At 39.8% G+C, this 23,671-nt stretch overlaps 2 protein-coding genes across 2 annotated transcripts in view; one reads left to right on the forward strand and one right to left on the reverse strand.

Annotated features, from left to right (window-relative positions):
• LOC104213927 (uncharacterized) overlaps positions 1 to 23,671 on the forward strand; it is a 58,679-nt gene that overhangs the window by 31,514 nt on the left and 3,494 nt on the right. The gene's annotated exons all lie outside the window — the stretch shown is intronic.
• LOC104213933 (uncharacterized) lies at positions 575 to 4,726 on the reverse strand. The gene is made up of 5 exons (XM_070172014.1): positions 4,091 to 4,726; positions 2,409 to 3,323; positions 1,445 to 2,254; positions 1,207 to 1,325; positions 575 to 1,113 (listed from the first exon to the last, which is right to left on the reverse strand). Exons 3-5 carry the CDS (start codon positions 1,797 to 1,799, stop codon positions 1,069 to 1,071), a joined length of 519 nt encoding a protein of 172 aa, XP_070028115.1. The 5' UTR covers positions 1,800 to 2,254; positions 2,409 to 3,323; positions 4,091 to 4,726; the 3' UTR covers positions 575 to 1,068.

Below are 23,671 nucleotides of genomic sequence, written 5' to 3' on the forward strand. Positions count from 1 at the left end.
TCAGTTAGCTTGTGAATATCTAAAGTAGGAGGAAATACATCTTTGGGGTACATAGAGCACCAGGGGTCGTGTAGCCCATAATGGGATAGTCTAGATTAACTATCCTTCCCGACTGGCAGTGTTGAGGGGTTAATGAATGAGCTCGCTACACTTTTATATGTGTTTGGTATATATAACACTACGCGTGTGATATCCTTATATATATCTAGTCTACATCTCTTTCAACCTGAATAAAAAATTTAATTCACAAGTGTAGCCACTGAAGCAATTGTTCTAATGTGTAAAGAAATTGCCAAAAATTCATATTTTCACCAATAAGATTTTCTCTAGAACAACAACAATAAACCCAGTATAATCCACATTAGTGTTGTCAAAAGCGCAAAAAGGCGCTAAAGCCCTGTTGGAGCTTAAAGCGCAAAGTGCACTTAAAGTGTGGGCTTCACTGAAAAAAAGCGCACTATGAAGTTTTATATATATATATATATATATATATATATATATATATATATATATATATCTAATATTTAGAGAACATAATAGACACATAAATAATAAATATATATTGCTTATAATGAGGTAAAACTTCATCAAATCATCAACTTAAGTCTTAATAAGGAAATATAAACTCATTCTAGATTCCACTTCTAATCACTAAAATAATATTCCTCCATATAATCTTCCTCAATAGGGTGATTCTCATTGGTGTCACTAGAACTATAGCCACCAATCTCCTCTTCCGAATCAGAATCAATGTCATCTTCTATGTCAACAGACTCAATACGTGGAGCTCGGGAGCTTGAGGCATTGGTTGCAATAACTCCTGACTGTCTCTTTTGTCGCCTTGTGTATGTCAACACGTCCTCACTACCCGACGCTCTTGCAACATACCCAAAGTCAAGCTATCACCACCAAACACCAACTCATCTTCTGCTTCCGCATTAACACCCATCTTCCCAATCAGCCACTCATTACTATGATCGATGTTATCCAATGAGATTGGATCAATAACTCTCCGCAAGTCATAACGGGCTTTTAAAGCACAATTATACTTGACATACACTAGGTCATTCAATCTTTGATGCTCCAATCTGTTTCTTTTTTTTTGGTATGGATCTGTTGCATGGAATATCTTAATATTAGTGATATAGTCTAATTGATTAACTAAGCAAAGAAAATAAATAAAAAGTATACATTACGAGTACTTACATGCTCAAATACGCTCCAATTACGCTCACACCCAGCAACACTAGCCGTTAAACCCAAAATTCTAATGGCTAATTTTTGGAGATGAGGAGCTGAATTACCATATAAATTCCACCATTCAACTGTAAAAAGTGTTATGTTGACCATCATTATTTCTAAGTTAATGTAACTATGTAAGTATTAAGTAAAATTTTAAACATAAACTAATAATTGTGAATTTAAAGGTTAATATTTCAGTTACCAGGAGATCTTGTCGTTCTAGATCTTTTTGCAATCGGAAGACCAAATTGTTGTTCAGCTTTAGTGTACAGTGGTATCTCTGATATAATCTTGTCTTGTACTGCAGTCCTTGGAATCAATTTTTCAATACAAGCATACAACCCATCTGTTACTTCTCTACAATTTTCAATAGCTGAATTTTGATAGAAGTACTCTGGATTTAGATAATGTCCAGCTGCATGTAATGGATGATGCAATTGGCATTGCCATCTTTCATCAATAATCTTAAAAATATCTTTGTACTTAGCAATATTCCCGTCAAATACCTTTGCAATAGCCTCCTTAGCTCTATCCATGGCTTCATAAATGTACCCCATTGCAGGTTTTTTTTCATTATCAGCTAATCACAACACTTTAACAAGAGACGCCATTATTTTTAAAATATACACAACCTGGTTCCAGAATGTTGTCATCAAGACGGTATGAGCTACACTTTTTCCCTTTGGTAACTTAGACCATCTATTAATCACCCATTTATCAGATTTAAACATTGCTCATAAATTAGTTTTTTGACAATGCAATCGTTGCAAAGTCAGAAAACTCGTCGCAAATCGAGTAATCCCACATTTCACCAACTCTTTATTTTTTGTGAAATCTCTCATCATATTTAAGACTCCTGAGTGCCCATAAATGAAACCGACAAGGGCAATTGCTCTTTGAAGGGCCTTCTTAATGTTTGGAATCTTCCCTATGGCTTCCAACATAAGATCTATACAGTAGGCTGCACATGGCGTCCAGTATATGTGTCTTCTTTTTTTCTGTAAGATTTGACCTATAGAAAAAAAGTAAATAGATATGCTAAAATTTAGAAATCAGCTATAGAAAAAAAAAGTTGATAGATATGTCAAAATTTAGGAATCAGAACTTTGAATCGATATTAGAAAGTAAAACATAAAACTTAAACATTTAAAGCAATAAATTCTTACCAGCCAACACAAAGTTGCTACCATTATCACTTATAACTTGAACCACATTATGCTCTCCAACACGCTCCACGTATCTATCAAGCAATTCACATAGTTTCTCTCCGGTCTTAACAAATGAGGAAGCATCTATCGACTCCATAAACACTGTTCCATGCGGAGAATTCACCAAAAAATTTATCAAAGTTCTTTGTTTTCTATCTGACCATCCATCCTCCATAATGGAACATCCATACTTCAACCACTCCTCTATGTTTGTTTATAATCTCATTGGTTAACTCAACCTCCTTCCTAAGTAACGGAACCCTTAATTCGTGGTAGCTTGGAGGCTTCAAGTTTGGACCATACCTTCCTATAACCTCAACTGCTTCCTTAAAACTTTTTGAGCGAACAACATTGAATGGGATCCCATTATCGTAAAAGAAGCGAACAACTTTTTGAATTGTCATGACTCTTGCTTCTTTATCACATGAATCTTTGATATTTGTTTGCCTAAGTGTTCCTTGCTTTTGTAGAAACACATCCATAGGTCCCTTTCCTTTGGCCAATTTCTTACTAGAGCCACTAGGAAAGCTTCCTCCACCTCTTTTCTTATGAATGATCTCGTGGACTTCATCTTCTCCACCAACATCGTCTTGATAATCAAACTCATCAAGTCTAGAAAATTCGTTAGTATAGACTTCCTTTCTTATTTTTTTCTCCTCCATGTAATTTTTCAATTCCTCTCTAACCTCCTGTGGGCATACTGCACACTTTGCTGCATTCCTAAAGTTCCCAATCAAATGTTGTTTTGCCCGATTAATTCCCCCCGTGGTTGTTTTTCCACAAAATTGCATGTGACTCTTGTAGTGTCATTAGGATCCTTCAAATGATTATATTTCCAGCCAGGATCCCTTCGATTGCCTTTGGACAGGTCCTCTGCCATTTTTAATTTTGAAAAAAAAAATATATAATGCGTCTTGCAAGCAATTATAATTTGTAAATAGTGATACATAACAAGAACATAAAGCTGGACAGTCCTCTGTCATTTATAATTCTGAAAACTTATTAAAAAGTAATATGTAATGCATTTTGCATGCAATTATAATTTTTAAATAATAATATACAACAAAATATATAAGGTAGGTAGAACCTCTGCCGTTTAATTCTGAAATAAAATAAATTAATATTATGACATTTTGCATGCAATTATAATTGTTAAATAATGATATACAACAAGAATATAAAGGGGAACACTACTGGGGTCCACCACTATGCCATGACTTCTAAGAAAGTGTGGAGTCCATTATTTGTGTCTTTATCCTCTCTTAGTCTCTTTACAGGTGTTGCATATATAGTGATAGTTATAAAAGTTTGACAACATGAATCATCAAACAAGGACAAGTGTCCCTTTTAATTCTACAAAATTTTCTACAAACGCAAAAGGACTAAGTATAAAATTTCAGCACCAAACCCATTTATTTTCTAACTTTACTAGTTTATTCACTTTACCCAAAAGGAAAAATAGCAAAAAATTTAATCACAAGAAAAAAGTTAACTCAGTCAAATACTCATATTTTAATGGAGAATTCTTTTGTTTGTATCTCTTATTACAAAGAAAGAATAAAAGAAGAAAAAAATGAGTAGAAGAGAGAGAGGCGTACAAAAAGTATTAAGAGATAAATAAACGGAGAAGAGAAGAAGACCTGTTATAGAGGCTTGTTCTGCTGCAGTTGTTCGATTTTATCTTTTTCTGTTGCATTCCTTTGACTCCTCTGGCCTTCTTATAATTCATCATCTTCTCTTTTTAAATTTTTTGGGAAATCTAATTTGCTCCCTTAATTAGTTTTTCCATATTTCCCTGGCTATTTACCATATATATGGTCTAGGGAACTGTGACAGACTAACTTACTATGATATTAAAAAAGGAAGTAAAGGTCCTCTAACACACGCGCTTCGCTTGAGGTCACGTGGAGCGGCAAAGTGTTTGTGCGCCTCGCTTTTGCGCTTAGGCGCGCTTTTAATTTCACTAATCCACATAGTGGGGTCTGGGGAGGGTAGTGTGTATGCAGCCTTCCCCTACCTTGTGGAGAATATTTTCTCCAGAACAAAAGCAAAAAGTAAAAGAGAGATAGCGCAAGACCCAAAAAAAGGAGAAGAAATTAAAAGAACATGATTGCTAAAGAAGAAATTTTCAAGATAAAAAAGTAGAAAGGGAAAACGATAGAAGAAAACCCAACAAGAGAAATATAGATAATGCAACACTGGAAAACGGGAGAAGAGACTTAACGTTTGGGTGGCTAAAACAGAGGAGGCCTAGGGGGTAAGAGCAAAGGGGTAAGGGACTATGAGGGAGAAAGAAATTGGAAGAGGAATTTTTGCCTTCTTGTCTTTTAAAACTAAGGGAAACATGTACTCTTTTATGTCTTATTCCGTTGGATTAATATTATGATCTCTTTTATGGGCTTCTTTATCAACTCCGACTAGGACTATTCATTCTGATGTATGGGGTCCTATCCAAACTGTTTCTTTCTCTAGTAGTCGATGGTTGGTTACTTTCATTGATTGTTGCACTAGGATGACTTGGGTATATTTGTTAAAAGCCAAAACTGAAGTTTTCTCTTGTTTTCAGTCATTTCATAAGATGATTTGTACTCAGTTTGAATCCAAAATAAAAATCTTGAGAACTGACAATGACAGAGAATATATGGATAAAAGATTCGTTGCTTATTTGGAATCCAATGGAATAGTCCATCAGACTAGCTGTCCTTACACAAGTGCACAAAATGGGGCCGCTGAAAGAAAAAATAGGCATTTGTCATAAGTAGCAAGATCTTTTATGTTCACCATGCATCTACCAAAACCTTATTGGGGGGATGCTATTCTAGTGGCTGCCTATCTTATCAACAGAATGCCACTTAAAACTCTCAATTTTCAAAGTCCTCTGGAAGCTTTAAAGGGTAGGAATGAATACTCCAAAGGTGTTTGGGTGTGTTTGCTTTGTCCACTCTTAGAAATTCTGGAAACTTGATTCTAGAGCTATAAAGTGTTTTCATAGGGTATTCTTCGACACAGAAAGGTTACAAATGTTATCATTCTCCATCTAAGAGATCTTTTGTTAGCATGGATGTTACTTTTCGAGAATCAGTATTACCTCATCACCTTTTCAGGGGGAGAGTAGTAAGGAGGAAGAGGTGATTCTACCTAGTTCCATTACTGGACCTCTTGATGACATTGTCACATGGGACAGTGAAATTGGAGAAATAATTCAGGGGGAGACTATTGGGCGTTTGGATAGGCCTGATTTGAAAACTTACTCAAGGAGAAATAGTGCAGAAGAAGCCATCATGCAATCTACCGAAGCTGAACCTTCTTCTACTAGTGAGTTATCTACATTTCCTAATGAGTTAGATGAACCTATTGCTCACATAATAGGAGTCAGATATGCACCACCAAACATCCTTTATCTAATTTTGTCTTCTATAATTCTGTATCTCCTTCCTGTAGAGCCTTTGCTTTGTCTGTTTCTTCTATGTCTATTCCCTAGAATTGGAGGGAAGCTTTTGCAGATCCTAAATGGAAACAAGCTATGATTGAAGAAATGAAGGCCTTGTCAAAAAATAAATCTTGGAAACTTGTCACTTTACCATCAGACAAGAAGTTGTTGGCTGCAAATGGGTATTCATTATGAAGCACAAAGTTGATGGCTCGATTGAAAGATTCAAAACACGATTGGTGGCTAAGGGATTCACTCAAACTTATAGAGTGTATCAAGAGACATTGCCCTGTTGCTAAGATAAACACTATTAGAATTCTTTTGTCTCGTACAACTAATCTTGATTGGGACTTGCAACAATTTGATGTGAAGAATGCATTTCTTCATGGAGACATAGAAGAAAAGGTGTATATGGAGATTCCTCCTGGATTTGATACTGTGAGAATGCACGAGAGAAAAATCTCTTTTAACAATGATACAATGAGCCCTATATATAATACATATTCTACTCCTACTACATGTAGGATTAGGACATATTCTACTTTTACTACATATGAGACTAGGATTATTTACACATAACTATCTAACACTCCCCCTCAAGCCGGTGCATACAAATCATATGTATCGAGCTTGCTACATATGTAATTAATACGAGGACCAATGAGGGACTTGGTGGAAATATCTGCAAGCTGATCATTCGACTTCACTATGAGTTATACCAAACTCCTGGATAATTGTGCTGAACTTACCAAACCAGAATCGAGGAGACTGCTCTAGACCATAAAGTGACCGGCGCAATTGACATACAAGGCCACTAGACTTTCCCTAAGTAATAAAACCAGGTGTGCTGATAAACAGGAGTTGGCCGAAAAGTCGCCGGAGAAATTTGAAAATAGTGAGATTAAGCCGAATTCCACACTACAAAACATGTTTTAAAACACCACCAGAAAACAGAAACTTTTTTGGAAATCAATGTTCACGCCGGAAAAAGTGCATTGTTCACGCCAGTAAAAATAAAAGTCGTTAGAATTTGATGTAATTTATATGGGTAGGCTTAGAATCACTGAGTGAGTAAGATGTCTTGAAGAAGTTTTGTCCAAAAGTGGCCGGAATGGCTCACACGTGCCGGAAAAGTAACTGTCTCTTGTTGGAACCCTAGTTCTGGCAGCACGTGAGGGACTTTCTACCGTTTTTGCCGAATCAATTGACTGGAGTTTTGTCGCCTGACATTTCCGAACAAGATGGTAGTGTTGGTTTTCGCACAACACTTACCGATGAGGAGATAATGCAAATTAATCTTGAGTCGTCAATCGGAAAGATACACGGTGACTGTCTTTTCTGTTTCGATGAGACGGGGATCTCTAGGGTTTGGTCGCACAAGAATTTAGGTTCTGATGGTGGTACTGGTATATGCACAATACCACTATAGCAGTGATGAACCCTGGGAACAAGGCGAAGTTGCCGGAAAATTGCACGACGACGAGATCTTTCTTCCCGGATGTTGTTGAAATGACGCACAACGACAATTTTCTCACTAAAGCTTTGATACCATGTGAGAATGAAGGAGAAAAATCTATCTTTTAATAATGATACAATGAGTTCTATATATAATTCATATTCTACTCCTACTATATATGAAAACTAAGATTATTTACACATAACTATCTAACAGATACTGTACAAAGTCAAGGAAAGATATGCAGATTGAAGAAAGCCTTGTACAGACTGAAGCAATCCCCCAAAGCTTGGTTTGACAGATTCTGCAAAGCAATGATCTCCTTTGGTTACCAACAAAGCAATACTGATCACACCCTCTTCATAAAACATCATACGGGTAAACTTACTCTTCTCATAGTTTATGTTGATGACATAATAGGAGATGACAAAGAGGAGATGACCCGATTGAAGAAGTTGTTGGCACATGAATTTGAGATCAAGGATCTAAGAAAATTGCAGTAATTATTGGGAATTAAGGTTGCTAGATCAAAGAGGAATCTTTATTTCTCAGAGGAAGTATATTATGGATCTCCTGAAAGAAACTGGTATGACAGGTTGTAGACCCGCAGAATCGCTCGTTGAAAACAATCACAAGTTAAAAAGCGGAGTTGGAGAGTCAGTTGTTAGGCGAGATATCAGAGGTTGGTTGAAAGACTCATTTATCTCTCCCACACTAGACCAGACATAGTTTTTTTAGTTAGCTTGGTGAGTCAGTTCACACATGATCCCCGAGATCCTCATATGTAAGCTGTCTTTCACATTATACGGTATCTGAAGTCTGCTCCAGGGAAAGGTCTACTTTTCTTCAAACATGATCACCTATAAATAGAAGCCTTTACAGACGCGGATTGAGCTGGATCTCTAGATGACAAAAGATCTACATCCGACTACTGTACGCTCGTAGGAGGAAACTTGGTTATTTGGATGTCACGTCCCAAACTACCCCCTAGACGTGACTGGCACCCAGCTAACACCACCTGCCGGGCGAACCCCTTTCTTTAACGTTTAACCATTTACACAAATATTAGGAGAAAAATACAAACCTAATATATTATTAATAATTAAAGAGGAAATGATTATCGCCAATACCTTAGTCAATTGATAGAAAAACCAACAATCACTCAATTAATAAAACTCTAGCCCAAATCCCACACTAAGACCATGGAGCATCTAACAGAGTAATATGAGGTTTATTGACGAGTTTGCAACCTAAAGAAAAAAAACTAACTAACACGAACTAGGTAAGTCTGAAACGAAAGCCTCCATGAACAATGCGGTGGCTCACCTTAGCAATAGGATCCGCTCGAACAAACTCGTCAGCCACTAGCTCTATCTCCCGCAACGGTATCTACATAGAGATGCAGTTAAGGAGTGAGTTATACGTAAATATAACCCAGTAAGATCCTCGACCCGTCACTTTAAATACTTCTGGGACAAGTGTTAGAAAATACAAACACACTGCAACACGGATATATAGTAAATATGATAATTATACAATAACTCAATATATGTGTATCAACAGAGTTATTAAGAATTGACCAACAAGGATACCCACTAAGGACTTATCATAATTGCAGCGAAAGAAATTTACCAACACACTTACGAGTCCACAATGGCACCACAATGCCTCAAATATGTAACAGAGCATACACAATGCTCGGGTGATGTACAAAGGCATACACAATGCCCCAACATCATGGCGCACAGCCGTATCAAACTCAACATCATGGCGCACAGCCGTATAAACCCAACATCATGGCGCACAGCCGTATCAAACTTAATATCATGGCGCACAACCGTATCAAACTCAACATCATGGCGCACAGCCGTATCAAACTTAATATCATGGCGTACAGCCGTATCAAACTCAATATCATGGCGCACAGCCGTATCAAATTTAATATCATGGCGCACAGTTGTATCACACTATCAAACAACTTATAAAATAATATATTTTTTTTTCATGAAATAATATATTTGCGGCTAGTATAAGACCACCGACTCTGCCAAGCGCACGCTTGTCCCAACACATGGACCAGACAGAGAAAACACACTTTCAAAACGGGTTTTAGAAAAGCAAGTATCAAAGCTTAAAGTCTCACTTACCTCGCTAATCACGTGTTTTCCAACCTTGCAACGTCTAGAGCACCGACCAAACGGCCTTCAATGGCCTCAATCTATACAACATATTGACAACCGATGTCACTTAATGGGTCAAACTGAATATCCATAGCTTTCAATCTTAGAGCTAAATCTTGATATCTCACTCCTTAAATCACGAATTAAGGGGAAAGATTAATAATATCCCATCTAACTTAATTATTTAATTAAATTCCTATAAATTAGGACTCGGATTCCAGTAATAAAAATGACCAGAGTAAAAGTCAAAATCTATCTAAATTCAAAGACAAAGATTTGAAACTGTAGATGTAATATTAATATTAAAGTTTCAATGGATTCCAGGTGCATATTCTGGACGAATTCACATTTGATATAATGTACAACTATTTTATTATAATAAAATAATTTATTTATTATTACTTAATCATTATGCCTCCTAATCATTATCACTTCATGCTTAATAATGAGCCGTCACTTCAATTCCATGACATAGATATATATTTGCTACATAAAAATATGTATTAATAGACGTCTTAATACCTGAATATGAAAATTGAAAATCACGATAATAGCTTTCTGAGTATTTGTTAGTTTCTCCTTTTTGTTTGCTTGCAGGAGCTTTAGTGCTCCGTTCTCCCCTCCGTAATTCTAGATTCTTTGAGATTTCAAAGAATCTCTTAATTCTCTCCTTCTATATGATGCCCTACGGTATTTGTCTCTTTGGGCTTCGGCCCTTTTATTTTTGTTTTCTTTTTGTCCTTTTTTTTTGGCTAATGACTTAAACGTACAATATTAAAATGAGTCATTACATTCTCACCCACTTAAACAAGCGTTCGTCCTCGAACGAGTTAGAAAGAGTACCTGACATCTCAACCAGCTACCCCTACTTTTTCCTCATATCTGTCTCAGACTCCCACATAGCACCCTTCATTGGATGGTTGTCGCACTTGTCTATTAACAATAGATATCGGACCTTCCCCATAATTCAAATTTTCATCAAGCTTTACATCCTCGGCCTTAATCTTCTAGTTATTAGTATTACTTACATATCATCTAAGCATGGACACACGTGGAACACGCGATGAACAGTAGACAATCTCAAAGAAAAAGCAACTCTATACAACACCAGTCCAATCCAAAATCTCATACATACCAATATATTATGAACTTAGCTACCTTTCATATAAAATCTCAAAACTCCTTTCATGGAGGAACTTTTTAAAAGACGTTTTCATCTTTCATAAACTTAAATAAGATTCGTTTATCGACATAAGATTTTTTTTTCTTTTTCCTTCTCTCCTTTGTCTGAAGTCGTTCCTGCATTCAGTACAACCTTCTTATAGGCTTGCTAAACAAAATCTGGACCAATAACTATGATTCTCCATGTTCGAACCAACCAACGAAAAAAAATAAAAATTTACACCAACTTCATCTGAAGCCTCAAACAACAGGATTTATATAACAAACTAGTACATATTACGAGGCACAAACTTGGTCAAAAGTAACTAATCATGAACCATTTCCCTATGTATCATCACGTTGTGGTTGGGATACCCATATTCTGATGCACCCATTGAGATGGAACACATCCAAGTGCCAGGATGATCATAATCATATAGTGGAACACATCTACTGTTCTTGTATATGACAATGCCAGAACATATCCAAACACTCCTACAAAACGCTCTTATGTACGACGGCGCTGGAACACATCCATATGCCCCTACGTAATGCTCTCACGTACGATGGCGCTGGAACACATTCACACACCCCTATGTAACCACTTCATATACCATTACTCTAATCACACATGACAATACGGGCATCTCGTACTATTGCACTAACTTTCTAACATATTGTTGCATAGACTAGTATGTTGGATAACAATCTAGATTGAATCAGGCATGGGAGCTCAATGAGCTTATCACTTTCACCAAAACTAGGATCACAACTTTCTCAAGAATCGTGATAGACTAACCACGAAGTTACAATAATCTGTTTTTTTTTCTTTCTAATTGAATCATCCATGTCTCTAACGCTCGTATTTAGCCTATGAACAACTCAAATACTAAAGAGCAATATTTTTTTTTTACTTCTCGTAACCTAATCTGTCATTGTAACTCTTTTTATACTATTCCAAGCTATATTTGTGGATATTGAAATTACTAAATTTTATAAATACTGTATCTCTTGGATTACAAATCTCTTCAAGTCAATTCCCACGATTGTATAGGAGATTATATAACCCCATAATATGAAGAGCTGCTCGGGGGATCGCACCCCTTGGCCTAGGCCTTTCTAATGAGATGTGATTTGTCTAGGGCTAGCTGAAATTTCAATACTTTGCTTATGTACAATTACAAAGTACCAAGCATTCTAATTGGATTAGATTAATATCAATGGATCCTTTATCAGTCATTCATACATCTTCAACTCTTTAGCTATAGTTATTTATTTTATTCACTATCAAGTAGGTCCTGCTTCTAAGAGCTGATAACTAAACGCCCTAATAAACTCAATACTCTCATATCGATGAACTTTGCTTGCTCAAACAAAGACAATTATGATGTCACATGTGCTCTAGCTTTAACAGACATAATACCATTGATCTACCATCATTTGACTAGATATCACAAGGCCCAGAATATCATAACATAAGAATAAAATTTCACACTTATAGCCTCTATATTTAATCGTTATTATCTCGATATCCATAGGACCATCCTCAATCGTTGCATATGTTTCTATCAACTATGAAACTATTCTAGTATGTCGTTAATATACATAATAAATAATAAGGCTATGGAACTATTCGAATATTCGGTTCCTCTATTCCCTGATGATTACTGGTGCCTTTTACTACTTAAAAGACATCACTATATGTCACACCAGCCATAACAAGTCTTCAAATACGTTCTTCCGAATGTCTAACTCTTTTATCTTTCAATCATAATATCCAGATCACAATTCTATTTTTGAATATAACACCATGTGACTAAGAACATAATCATCTCAGTATGAAAAAAAAAGATACTTGTCATTCATAGTACTCTGGGTCATCGATCAATTATCGATAAACGCATGTATGGGTCCGCCATTTTGTGTGTGTTCTTCCCAACTAACAAAACTTACCTTAAAAGTGATATATTTGGTCTAATGACCTCTTAACCCCGAAATCATGTAACTTTTTCTTTTAGTTCCTTTGACCACATAGAGCCATTCGATAACATAAAATAAAAATATGCTAAGCTTCTAGAATTATATTAATACCCAAGTCTATCACCTCAATAACTCCTCTGAGGATACATTCACAAAGACTAACTCAATAGTTAGTTACTCAACTCCGTTACCCCAAGTTATTACCTTTCACTTATTTATCATATCTAGAACTTTTTATTAATGAGGTAGCTTTGCCTAGAGACATACCAAGCGAATCCTCTATAATAAGCTCAATCGAAATAGGAAATTGACAGTCTTTCATAGCAAGCAAGTATAAAGAAACACAAAGTCGACTAATCCAAGCCCAAGATAACCTCAATTCAATCATACTAAGTTATAATAACTTCGTTAGTATATCACAACTCTGAACCATGTCCACACATATACGATAAATTGGCTCAATAGTAAGACCCATCTACTTAGGTTAAAACCAAATGGTAGATCTAAGTACTCGATTTTTTTTTTAATCCTCATATACTCAATCATCTTATAACATGTTGCTATTCTTCCTCAAATATAAGCTTTATCAAACACAATGTATGTTAACAAAATTGTATAAACTGATTACTTTTCTCAGAAATAGTCATGTCATTTCATTTTTTTTACAAGCTAGCATTTATGCACGGACTCTTACCATTAACAGATTTTACATTACGTGGTGCCAGTACCATAATTATATTTAATGCACTTGAATTGTTCACTCTTACACTACAGTCACACGTATAACATCACTATCACAATACCACTAAGGCTATCAAATCGCTTCAAGAGGCATTAAACTAAGAAATATATAAGCACTTTCCTCAGATATATTTTACCATCATGTCCAACAACCTAGACGTGGCTAATTTATTACACCTCTTATGTTACCGCTCAAATCTTTTCTGCCCTTTCCAAACTCATAATGGAGGGTTATATCCGCGAACTCTAAAGTTGAATAATTTGCTCTTAGGAAGAAGTCGTATCCTAGATCACTTTACCATTCAAATAGAGTCTTGACATTCAAACATTTGACTAACTCTCTACATAAAATTTTGTGAGCTTTCCTTCATAACTCGAGTTATCCCAAAATTTATAACCAATCGATTCTCAAATAGAACCAATGCCTACAACGGCCCATGAATTCAAGGCCACCCTCAATCTCATATATTTTATTCAAAACTTCCAAATCAAGTGCATTGTCCAACAGACGCGGATGCACGTGTCCAAACCATCTGCGAAAGGGACATTCTAAGGTTCAACTTCATTCATCTCAACGCACAAATAAGAAATGAAAGAGGGGAAAATGTCTCAAAGATTAAGCCATGCATGTGTAATGTCATGGGCGGCTTTCCAGCCGTGCCCCATGACCCCTTGGGCGCGCCCCGTGGCGTCCTAGCAAGCCTTCCAATGCCTAGCGCCACGGACGGCCCCGTGGTCTTGGTCGCGCCAAGTGACAAGCGCGCATGTGCCTCTGTCGCCCCACCGATATCCCTCGCCAGCGCCCAACCGCAGGCAGATGCCAACAGCGCCGCGCGCGCAGACAATGCCGCGCGCGCAGATCCTGATGCCAAAGACTATGCTGCCGACAACGGCCCTGTTTTCTGCCTTATAGCAAACTAAGTCTTTTTCATTGTAAATATAGAGTAGTTTTATTCCATGTAATTTCATTATGTTTCTCTAGCTTAATCAAGTCTAGTCTTGTAGCTTTGGATTATTTTTTTTAAGCATTATTAAGGGGGACCAAACAATCAAAACTTTCTAGCAAGCAAACAATTCTCTGTACTGGTGTCTCTCCCCCTCGACACCGCATTTCCTTTCTGTAATAGCTTTCATTAATGCAATCAAGCTTTCTTTCATTCTCAATTCTCATTCCTGTTCTCTCAATTTCTCTTGACATTGGTTTTCCCGTACGGCACTGACAATCTAGTCTAGCGTACGGAGGGGACCTCAGTTGGCGGACAGCAACTGCACTGACATCAGTTGCTTAGCCTTACGTCGCCCTTCCAAGGAATCTCAGGAAGGCGCCGCGTAACAGTTGGTATCAGAGCCTAGGCTCGACATCGGACGAGGGAACGCATTGCCATTACCACCATTTCTGACCATGGTGAATCATGGGGACCGCATTGCGGCCCTTGAACAGACGGTTGACGGATTACTGCCCATCATGGATACGGTGCCTGAACTAAGAACCAGCCTAGGGCAAAGGTTGGATGACCTGGACCGCAGGGTGCTCCAGGCCGAAGTTGACATAGAAAACATCAGTCGTGACTCCGAGGGAGATCGGCAAACGGCAGCCACAGAGGCAGCCGAAATTTTTGGCAAATTCGAGGGACTCCAACAGGAGCGTGCCGAGGATTTAGCTTACAGGGCACAAGAGGCAGATAGGGTGACTGCCATGCAACAAACTATTGACGACTTGACAGACAAGCTCAATGTTGTCAATGCTGCCTTACAGGGCCTACTGCGAGGCGGTGGAAACCAGGTCGGGGGCGCTGCAAACCCCACCTCCGCGACACAAAAACTGAAAATTCCTGAGCCAAAGCCATACAGTGGAGCTAGGAATGCCAAGGAAGTGGAGAACTTCATTTTTGATGTCGAACAATATTTTGATGCTGTGGGGGGCCTAGAAGAAGCCAAGAAGGTAGCAACTGCTGCCATGTATCTTCAGGGTGATGCTAAACTCTGGTGGCGGGTGAAATACGAAGCCATCAAGGCCGGTGAAGATGCTCTCGAAACATGGGCAGAACTGAAGGCAGCCATCCGCCTACAATTCTTCCCCGAAAATGTTGAATACAATTCAAGGAGAAAGCTACGGGAGCTCCGTCAGACCAAATCTGTGCGGGACTACGTGCGGGAATTCTCCGCGCTCATGCTAAGCATACGCGACATGGGGGACAAAGACAAGCTCTTCACTTTCCTAGAAGGGCTGAAACCTTATGCCCGTATGGAGCTACAAAGGCAACGGGTAGATACCCTGCCCAAGGCGATCCAAGCAGCTGAATGCCTTGGGGACTATCAAATGGAAGCTCGGAAGGATAGGCCTCAACCGCCTACCCGAGCGGGATTCAAAGGGGGCCAGTCTAGCAATGGTGGCCCTAGCAGAAGTGGGGGAGATCGGAACTCAACCAAACCTAAGGCTCCCTCCACAGGCAGCAACAGTGCTGCATCTAACAACAATGATCGGGGGAGGAAGCCTCCTTCAGGGTGCCGTCATTGTGGCGGACCACATTGGAACAATGAGTGCCCACATGCACAGATGAATGCCCATCAGACTTTTGATGATGGGACGGATGACGATTCAGACGATGCGGATCAGACTGAACCCGTAGGTGCCTTCAATGCAATTGTTGGCTCCATTTCTGAGGCATTAGCAGAGACTAGTGCTGGTATCCGTAAGAAGAAGGACCCATGTCCAGTCACCAAGAAAGGGAAAAAGAAGGCGGATGATGAGACTCCTCTTAAGCACGAGAGGACCTTAATGTTCGTTGAGATGAAGGTGAATGGCAAGCCCATTCGGGCCATGGTAGATACGGGTGCTACCCACAACTACTTAGCCTCGACTCAGGTGGAGCGCCTTGGTCTAGTCGTAGGGAAAGGTAGAGGCCGTGTCAAGGCTATCAACTCACCTCCCCAGCCAGTGGGTGGAATAGCCAAAGAAGTACCGATGAAGCTTGGCCCTTACGAAGGAAAATTCAACTTGCGCGTGGTGATCATAGATGACTTCGAGTTGATAGTTGGATTGGAATTCCTGAGGCAAACCAACACCATGCCTGTACCGTATGCTGACATGTTACTGATGATGGGAGCAAACGGGGCCAAGCCCTGCGTTATCCCGTGCATGCCCATGAAGATGGCCGTTGAAAACATCTCGGCCTTGCAGTTGAAGAAGGGGGTCAAAAGAAACGAACCTACGTTCCTGGCAACCCTCTGCATCGAAGATGTAGAATGCTCCTCGGGTCCCATTCCTGAACCCGTGAAGGAGCTACTACTAGAGTTTGAAGATGTCATGCCACAAGACATGCCAAAGCGACTACCGCCTAGGCGCACTGTGGATCATGAAATTGAGCTGGTGCCGGGCGCGAAGCCACCTGCCCGGGCGCCTTACAGAATGTCACAACCCGAACTCACCGAACTTCGGAGACAATTGACGGAAATGCTAGACACAGGGATTATCGTGCCCTCCAAATCCCCATACGGGTCCCCTGTGCTATTCCAAAAGAAACATGATGGTAGTCTACGACTCTGTGTGGACTATCGGGCTCTAAACAAAATTACTGTGAAGAACAAGTACCCTATTCCGTTAATGGCAGACTTGTTCGATAGACTGGGTGGTGCGACAGTGTTCACCAAAATAGACCTGAAGACAGGTTATTGGCAAGTTCGGATTGCAGAGGGTGATGAGCACAAGACGACCTGTGTGACAAGATATGGGTCGTACGATTTCCTAGTTATGCCATTCGGCTTGACTAACGCCCCAGCTACATTTTGCACTTTGATGAACCAAGTCTTCCGGGAGTACATTGATGAATTCGTGGTGGTCTACTTGGATGACATTGTGGTATATAGCCAAACATTGGAGGAACACCTGATGCACTTGCGGAAGGTCCTAGCTCGATTGCGGGAGCATGAACTATATGCGAAGCTATCTAAGTGCTCCTTTGCTCAAAAGCAAATTGACTTCCTCGGACATGTCATTGGGGAAGGGCGGATCAAGATGGACCAGCAGAAGATTCAGGCAATCACAGATTGGCCGCCACCTAAGGATATCCACGCCTTGAGGGCGTTCCTTGGTCTATGCAATTTCTATCGGCGATTCGTGAAAAACTACTCCCTCATTGCAGTACCATTGACAGAACTCCTCAAGAAGATCACGCCTTGGGAATGGGGACCCAAGCGAGCGGAGGCCTTTAACGCATTGAAAGCGGCTATGTCTAGTAGCCCCGTCTTGGCCCTTCCTGATCTGGCCAAGCCATTCGAAGTACAAACAGATGCATCTGACTATGCCCTCGGTGGCGTCTTGCTACAAGAAGGGCATCCTGTGGCGTACGAGAGCCGGAAGCTAAAAGATGCAGAGCGGCGCTATGCCGCCCATGAGAAAGAATTATTGGCTGTCGTCCACTGCTTGCGCCTCTGGAGGCACTATCTGCTGGGAACCCCGTTCGTGGTCAAGACAGACAACACAGCTGTTAGCCATTTCATGACCCAGCCGAAGTTGAATGGTCGACAGGCCAGGTGGCAGGAACTCCTAGCTGAATTCCACTTCAACCTGGAATACCGAAGTGGGAAGACCAATCATGTTGCTGATGCGCTCAGTCGGAGAGCTGATCTAGCATCAGTGTGCTTACTCGCCACCCTAAGGGGGAGCGAGGTAGCCACCTCCATCAAGGACCAGATACAAGATCTACTCATCAAAGATCCTGCTTCACAGTATTTGGTTGATTTGGTAGGACAAGGCAAGACTCGCCAGTTCTACATGGAAGATGGTTTTCTGAAAGTGAAAGGGAACCGACTTTATGTTCCTAAAGGAGGAGATCTACGAAGGACTCTTCTAGCGGAATGTCATGATACTCTGTGGGCCGGCCATCCCGGTGAAGAACGCACCATGGCGTTACTTCGCCGTGCATATTATTGGCCTCAAATGGCCGATGACGTTGCTCAGTATGTGAAGACTTGTCTAGTATGCCAGAAGGACAAGTCAGACCGCTTAACACAGGCGGGACTCTTGGAACCACTAGCTGTCCCAAAGAGACCTTGGGAAAGTGTTTCCCTGGATTTCATCACCGGATTGCCCAAGGTCGGAGATCTAACAACTATCTTGGTTGTGGTAGATCGGTTTTCCAAATATGCTACCTTTATTGCTGCCCCACAATATATATCAGCAGAAGATACAGCTCGACTCTTCTTCTCTCATGTCGTCAAATATTGGGGCCTACCCAAAGATATTGTTAGTGATCGTGACTCACGCTTCACTAGCAACTTTTGGACCCAACTCTTTAAGTGTCTTGGGTCGAAGCTGAATCACAGCTCAAGTTTTCATCCGCAATCTGATGGCCAGACGGAGCGGTTCAATGGTATGTTGGAGGAATATTTGCGTCATTTTGTAACCGGATCGCAGAAGAATTGGGTGAAGCTTCTGGATGCTGCTCAACTGTGTTTCAATTCACAAAAGAGCTCTAGTACAAACAAAAGCGCTTTTGAAATTGTTACCGGACAGCAACCGCTACTCCCACACACCGTCAATGCACCAAATATGTCTAAATCTCCTCGAGCTGCTAGCTTCTCTAAAGAGTGGAAGCAAAATTTGGAGATAGTGCGGAGCTATCTTGTCAAGGCTCAAAAGCGGATGAAGAGGCATGCTGATCAGAATCGTCGCTTTGTTGAATACCAAGTAGGAGACAAAGTGATGGTCAAAATTCCAAAACGTTACTTATTTGCAGGGGTCCATGACCCTCGCCTATTGCAAAAATATATTGGACCCTTGTCCATTGAAAGGCGTATTGGGAAAGTTGCATACCGGGTGGATACCCCAGCTTGGTGGAAAATTCATCCTGTTTTTCATGTCAGCCTCCTGAAACCTTTTCGGGAAGATACAGAGGATCCTTCAAGGAGCCAGCTCACAATACCCAGTATTCGAGGGCCCAATTCAACCGGGAAAAGGCGTGTTGAAGCTATCCTTGATGATAGAGTGATTCATGCCTCAAGGAAAGATCACCAGGAGTTCTTGGTGAAATGGCAGGGCTGTGATACAGAGGAGAACACTTGGGAGAGGGGAACAAACCTCAAAGCCTACAAGAGCCTAATTGAAGATTATCTTGCAAGTAAGGCGCCGAGGACGTCGCCAACTCAGGTGGGGGAGAATGTCATGGGCGGCTTTCCAGCCGTGCCCCATGACCCCTTGGGCGCGCCCCGTGGCGTCCTAGCAAGCCTTCCAATGCCTAGCGCCACGGACGGCCCCGTGGTCTTGGTCGCGCCAAGTGACAAGCGCGCATGTGCCTCTGTCGCCCCACCGATATCCCTCGCCAGCGCCCAACCGCAGGCAGATGCCAACAGCGCCGCGCGCGCAGACAATGCCGCGCGCGCAGATCCTGATGCCAAAGACTATGCTGCCGACAACGGCCCTGTTTTCTGCCTTATAGCAAACTAAGTCTTTTTCATTGTAAATATAGAGTAGTTTTATTCCATGTAATTTCATTATGTTTCTCTAGCTTAATCAAGTCTAGTCTTGTAGCTTTGGATTATTTTTTTTAAGCATTATTAAGGGGGACCAAACAATCAAAACTTTCTAGCAAGCAAACAATTCTCTGTACTGGTGTCTCTCCCCCTCGACACCGCATTTCCTTTCTGTAATAGCTTTCATTAATGCAATCAAGCTTTCTTTCATTCTCAATTCTCATTCCTGTTCTCTCAATTTCTCTTGACATTGGTTTTCCCGTACGGCACTGACAATCTAGTCTAGCGTACGGAGGGGACCTCAGTTGGCGGACAGCAACTGCACTGACATCAGTTGCTTAGCCTTACGTCGCCCTTCCAAGGAATCTCAGGAAGGCGCCGCGTAACAGTATGGACGTCTACATACCCATGAGCAAGACTCCACCAAACACTGCTCCATGATCCGGGACTTAAAGCCTAGGCTCTGATACTAACTTTGTCACGTCCCAAACTACCCCCCTAGACGTGACTGACACCCAGCTAACACCACCTGCCAGGCGAACCCCTTTCTTTAACGTTTAACCATTTACACAAATACTGGGAGAAAAATACAGACCTAATAGTATTATTAATAATTAAAGAGGAAATGATTATTGCCAATACCTTAGTCAATTGATAGAAAAACCAACAATCATTCAATTAATAAAACTCTAGCCCAAATCCCACACTAAGACCATGGAGCATCTAACAGAGTAATATGAGGTTTATTGACGAGTTTGCAAACCCCAAAGAAAAAAAAAATAACTAACACGAACTAGGTAAATCTAAAACGAAAGCCTCCACGAACAATGAGGTGGATCACCTCAGCAATAGGATCCACTCGAACAAACTCGTCAGCCACTAGCTCTATCTTCCGCAACGGTATCTGCATAGAGATGCAGTTAATGAGTGAGTTATACGTAAATATAACCCAGTAAGATCCTCGACCCGTCACTTTAAATACCTCTGGGACAAGTGTTAGAAAATACAAACACAATGCAACACGGATAATATAGTAAATATGATAATTATACAATAACTCAATAAATGTGTATCAACAGAGTTATTAAGAATCGACCAACAAGGATACCTACTAAGGACTTATCATAATTGCAGCGAAAGAAATTTACCAACACACTTACGAGTCCACAATGGCACCACAATGCCTCAAATATGTAACAAAGCATACACAATGCTCGGGTGATGTACAAAGGCATACACAATGCCCCAACATCATGGCGCACAACCGTATCAAACTCAACATCATGACGCACAGCCGTATAAACTCAACATCATGGCGCACAGCCGTATCAAACTTAATATCATGGCGCACAGACGTATCAAACTCAACATCATGGCGCACAGCCGTATCAAACTTAATATCATGGCGCACAGCCGTATCAAACTCAATATTATGGCGCACAGCCGTATCAAATTTAATATCATGGCGCACAGTCGTATCACACTATCAAACAACTTATAAAATAATATATATTTTTTTTCATGAAATAATATATTTGTGGCTAGTCTAAGACCACCGACTCTGCCAAGCGCACGCTTGTCCCAACACATGGACTAGGCAGAGAAAACACACTTTCAAAACGGGTTTTAGAAAAGCAAGTATCAAAGCTTAAAGTCTCACTTACCTCGCTAATCACATGTTTTCCAACCTTGCAACGTCTAGAGCACCGACCAAACGACCTTCAATGGCCTCAATCTATACAACATATTGACAACCGATGTCACTTAATGGGTCAAACTGACACTTTCAAAACGGGTTTTAGAAAAGCAAGTATCAAAGCTTAAAGTCTCACTTACCTCGCTAATCACATGTTTTCCAACCTTGCAACGTCTAGAGCACCGACCAAACGACCTTCAATGGCCTCAATCTATACAACATATTGACAACCGATGTCACTTAATGGGTCAAACTGAATATCCATAGCTTTCAATCTTAGAGCTAAATCTTGATATCTCACTCCTTAAATCACGACTTAAGGAGAAAGATTAATAATATCCCATCTAACTTAATTATTCAATTAAATTAATATAAATTAGGACTCGGATTCCAGTAATAAAAATGACCAGAGTAAAAGTCAAAATCTATCTAAATTCAAAGACAAAGATTTGAAACTGTAGATGTAATATTAATATTAAAGTCTCAATGGATTCCAGGTGCATATTCTGGACGAATTCACATTTGATATAATGTATAACTATTTTATTATAATAAAATAATTTATTTATTATTACTTAATCATTATGCCTTCTAATCATTATCACTTCATGCTTAATAATGAGCCGTCACTTAAATTCCATGACATAGATATATATTTGCTACATAAAAATATGTAGTAATAGACGTCTTAATACCTGAATATGAAAGTCACGATAATAGCTTTCTGAGTATTTGTTAGTTTCTCCCTTTTGTTTGCTTGCAGGAGCTTTAGTGCTCCGTTCTCCCCTCCGTAATTCTAGATTCTTTGAGATTTCAAAGAATCTCTTAATTCTCTCCTTCTATATGATGCCCTACGGTATTTATCTCTTTGGGCTTCGGCCCTTTTATTTTTGTTTTCTTTTTGTCCTTTTTTTTTTGGCTAGTGACTTAAACGTACAATATTAAAATGAGTTATTACATTGGAGAAGCAAGAAACAAAGTGTAGTTACTAGATCAAGTGCGGAAGTAGAATATAGAGCTATGGCCCTGGGTGTTTGTGAATTGTTTTGGCTACAAAAGCTACTAGAGGAATTGAGACCCTGGGAAAAAGGAAAATTTTCCTTGTACTGTGACAATAACGCTGTCATCAGTATAGCTCATAATGTAGTCCAGCATGGCCGAACAAAGCATGTGGAAATTGATCAACACTTCATCAAAGAAAAAATAACTGGTGTTCTTGAGTTTGTTTCATGTGCCATCGGAAAAACAATTAGTTGATGTGTTTACCAAGGGCCTCAACAAACGGGCTTTTCATACACTGGTTTGCAAGTTGGGCATGTGCGAAATCTTTGCACCAACTTGAGGGGGAGTGGTGATTGGCTTAATTATTAGGAAAGATTTGATTCTGATTGAGATTTGATTTTTATTTATTTTCCTTCCTAAAATAGTCATAGGACATAGTATATAAATACCTTTGCTTGATGTAAGAAATACACATAAATACAATAAGCCTTTTCTCCTTTTAAAAAATCTACGAAGATTTCATTCTTGAAAATTCAGGAGAAGCTTCTCCATCTATTTGTTGATTGCAGTGTACTGACCTGGACTGGCAGTCATCATGTATATGCAAGTATTCAAACTTCTCTTGATCCTTTTTGGTGGCAAAACTACTCCTGTATCTGGTTTAGATTCTATCATCCTTTCTTGTTTACATTATGTCTTTGGTATCTTTCCCGCTATACTTGTGTGAACCAGACATAACTGGATATGACCTTTAAACGTAGATTTGGACACAAGCTTTCTGCTGTAGGCGGGGACACAATATGCCAGACTTCATTTCTGTTTAACAACATTGGTTGTTATGCGTCTTGAACATCAATAAGGAATCCAAATTTATCATGACCAAGGAGAAAAGTGGCTTTGAACTGATTCAGTGGTTGGTGTACCAGAAGACAATATGATTTGTGTTGAGATCTGAAACAGAATTATGATTAATGGGATTCCAACTTAGTAGACAAATAATCTGAATTCTTTTTGTCAATGAGACCTATTTGTTGTTTTTAGTTGTTCACCGATAGTCTTAGTGGCATGCATGTCCCTTCATATTCTTAGATTTTTATTACGTTA

This window comes from Nicotiana sylvestris, chromosome 4 (genome assembly GCF_000393655.2).
Source record: "Nicotiana sylvestris chromosome 4, ASM39365v2, whole genome shotgun sequence".
NCBI lineage: Eukaryota > Viridiplantae > Streptophyta > Magnoliopsida > Solanales > Solanaceae > Nicotiana > Nicotiana sylvestris.

Bases quoted from the DNA above. Each gene is read 5' to 3' on its own strand.
- LOC104213933 (XM_070172014.1), bottom strand. From the start codon at position 1,799: ATGGGGTACATTTATGAAGCCATGGATAGAGCTAAGGAGGCTATTGCA. The intron at 1,326-1,444 runs GTAACTGAAATA...CACTTTTTACAG, and splicing joins TAGAACGACAAGATCTCCTG to TTGAATGGTGGAATTTATAT. The intron at 1,114-1,206 runs GTAAGTACTCGT...TCCATGCAACAG, and splicing joins ATTGGAGCGTATTTGAGCAT to ATCCATACCAAAAAAAAAGA.